The 2174-nt window shown below is 58.7% G+C and overlaps 1 protein-coding gene across 1 annotated transcript in view; it reads right to left on the reverse strand.

The window, feature by feature from the left end:
• Nucleotides 1-2174, reverse strand: part of LOC104131431 (nephrocystin-4) — a gene marked incomplete at both ends in the record, with an annotated part of 4600 nt that overhangs the window by 1704 nt on the left and 722 nt on the right. Inside the window, 4 exons of the mRNA XM_035900145.1 lie at nt 1-110; nt 543-628; nt 1510-1595; nt 1914-2070. The exon at nt 1-110 is cut by the window's left edge and continues 12 nt beyond it. Of these exons, the coding sequence (XP_035756038.1) occupies nt 1-110; nt 543-628; nt 1510-1595; nt 1914-2070 (439 nt within the window). The remainder of the gene's footprint in view (nt 111-542; nt 629-1509; nt 1596-1913; nt 2071-2174) is intronic.

Genomic DNA, 2174 nt, shown 5'->3' on the forward strand with positions numbered 1-2174 from the left:
CCAGCAGGGAGGGGGGGGTGGCCTGCCCGGCCGTGCAGCTGACGTCCAGGCGCTGCAGCGAGTGCAGGTAGAACTGCCAGATCTGGACGGGCACCGCCAGCCAGGCGTCCCTGCAGCACAGACAGACGGACGGGGCTCGCCGATGGCACCGCAGGCTCAGAGCGGGCCCCCGAACACCACGTGGGGAGCCCAAGGTTGGAGCCTGAGCTCTGGGAAAGCTTCGTCTAAGGACCCCAACTGCAGTCTCCCCCGTTCCCAAAGCTCACATAACAGCACCGTCTGACACAGAGACAGCCCGGCTGGCCCGGGAGGCATCGGCTCGCACACCAGAGATGCTCTGGCCAGGGATTATTTAGGGGGGAAGCGAACGACATAAAACCCTAAGCTGCAAACATTTTGGGAAGCCTCCTGCCCAGCGTTCTGCTGCTCAAAGCCGGCCGGCCGTGGGAAGCCACGAGCAAGGAAAGGGCGGTGGAGCTCCCCCCTGCCCCACCTCAGGCTCGGGGTTAGCGTTTCTCACTTTTTGGGGTCCTGCTACTTACGTATAAATAGCAACAAAGAACTTTTTGATCTGCGGGCTCGGTCCTCCGGCTACTTTTAAGAAGATGTCCTGCGGCTCCCCAGGCCCCTGCGTGCAGAAATCAGAGCATTGGTCCCAGTTAACCTCGCCATCAGACCAGCTAATGAGGACTCCAGGGTTTCCTTCCCGGTAACGGAAAAACCCGCCACCAGCCCACTTAGGAAAGCAGATGCTTTCAGCATCTAGTTAAACTGTGTTATTAAGTTATTATACAGCTTGGCTGAGCTCTTCCAGTATTTTTAATTACAAAAGAGGATACAAAGGACTATCGCATTCCAGGTCTGCATCTGTAATCAAATTTTGGCAAATTTTCCCCAAGTTTTCTAACAAGCCGTAATCCAATTACCATACTAACGTGTTTCTGCAACAGCAATCAGCAACTACCCTTCGTCACCATCTGCACGTATTAATTTTGCCTTTCCACCTCCCCCAGCTGCAAAGTGAGCCCAGGAAACCTTTGCCAGGCGTTGCAAAGCGAGGGCTGGGCTTGGGAAGGGACGCAGAGCAGGGCCCAAAGAGCACCTCGGTGTGGCACGGCCCTCCCCACCGCCCCAGCGTCGCCCATCGTCCAGAGGACGCGCCAGCCCCCCGCCACACGCCCCCAGCAGCAGGGAAGGTCTATCCCACGCCCGACAAAAGGCTGCTTTTCCCCAGCCTTTTTAATCATCTGGTACTTGCTCAAAGGAACAAGCGAACCCAGGCTGCTGCACAACGCGGTGAGGCGCGGCACTCCGCTTCGACCGCAACAACAACGCGGCTCCTTTTAATTAGGAATAAAGGACAACTCCAGCTTCATCGCCTCCAGCGTGGCGCTACCAGGGGCTGATAAACGGGGACGCTCCGCGGGTGCAAGGCATCTCCCTGCCGACAAAAACCACCCACAGCAGAAGGACGCGAAGGACAGACCGACGCCGGAGTGTAACCAGTACCATATTTTTGGTTTCGCAAATGATGTCAGGGTCGCTGCAGCGAACGAACATCTCAGGCTCCCCCCCCGGCATCCCCACCGGCGCACCTGCGGAGGAGAGGGACGGAGATGAAATTGTGTTCAGCATTTTCTCTGTTTGTGCTTGCTACCCTGCACCCCACGCAGCCGCAGACCAGAATCCCTTATGCCGGGCTACCAGCAAACCACACGGGCATACTGGTGCAGGGAATTAAGTATAAAATTAATGCAGGCAAGCGGATGAAGAGTGAGGAGGGGTTCCCAAGGCTGCGAAAGGGCGAGGAAGCAAAGACAAGCCCCCTGGGTGCCACCTGCACCTCCAGAGAGGCCCCTACGAACCACGGAAGGTGACAGAGGAAGACCCCAAGCCCCCAGCCGCGGGCTCACCAGGGAGGGTGTGCCAGGGGGGCAGCCGAATGGTCTTCTTCAGGAAGGTGAGCTCCGGGTGGTAGAATCGGAAGGTCTGGTCCACCACATGGGGCTGCGGCTCCACCTTCACCCGCAGGAGCGCGATGGGCTTCCCCCCGCTCACCTGGAAGGAGACCTGTCCCGGGGGCCCGGCGGGAGAGGGACGGAGTTTTGCGAGAGCGATGCTTCTCTTCCCGCACAGCCGCCCCAGCGGTGTTTTTGCCCAGCTCCCTCACCTGG

This window comes from Egretta garzetta, unplaced genomic scaffold, assembly GCF_000687185.1.
Source record: "Egretta garzetta isolate BGI_Z169 unplaced genomic scaffold, ASM68718v1 scaffold1228, whole genome shotgun sequence".
Classification (NCBI taxonomy): domain Eukaryota; kingdom Metazoa; phylum Chordata; class Aves; order Pelecaniformes; family Ardeidae; genus Egretta; species Egretta garzetta.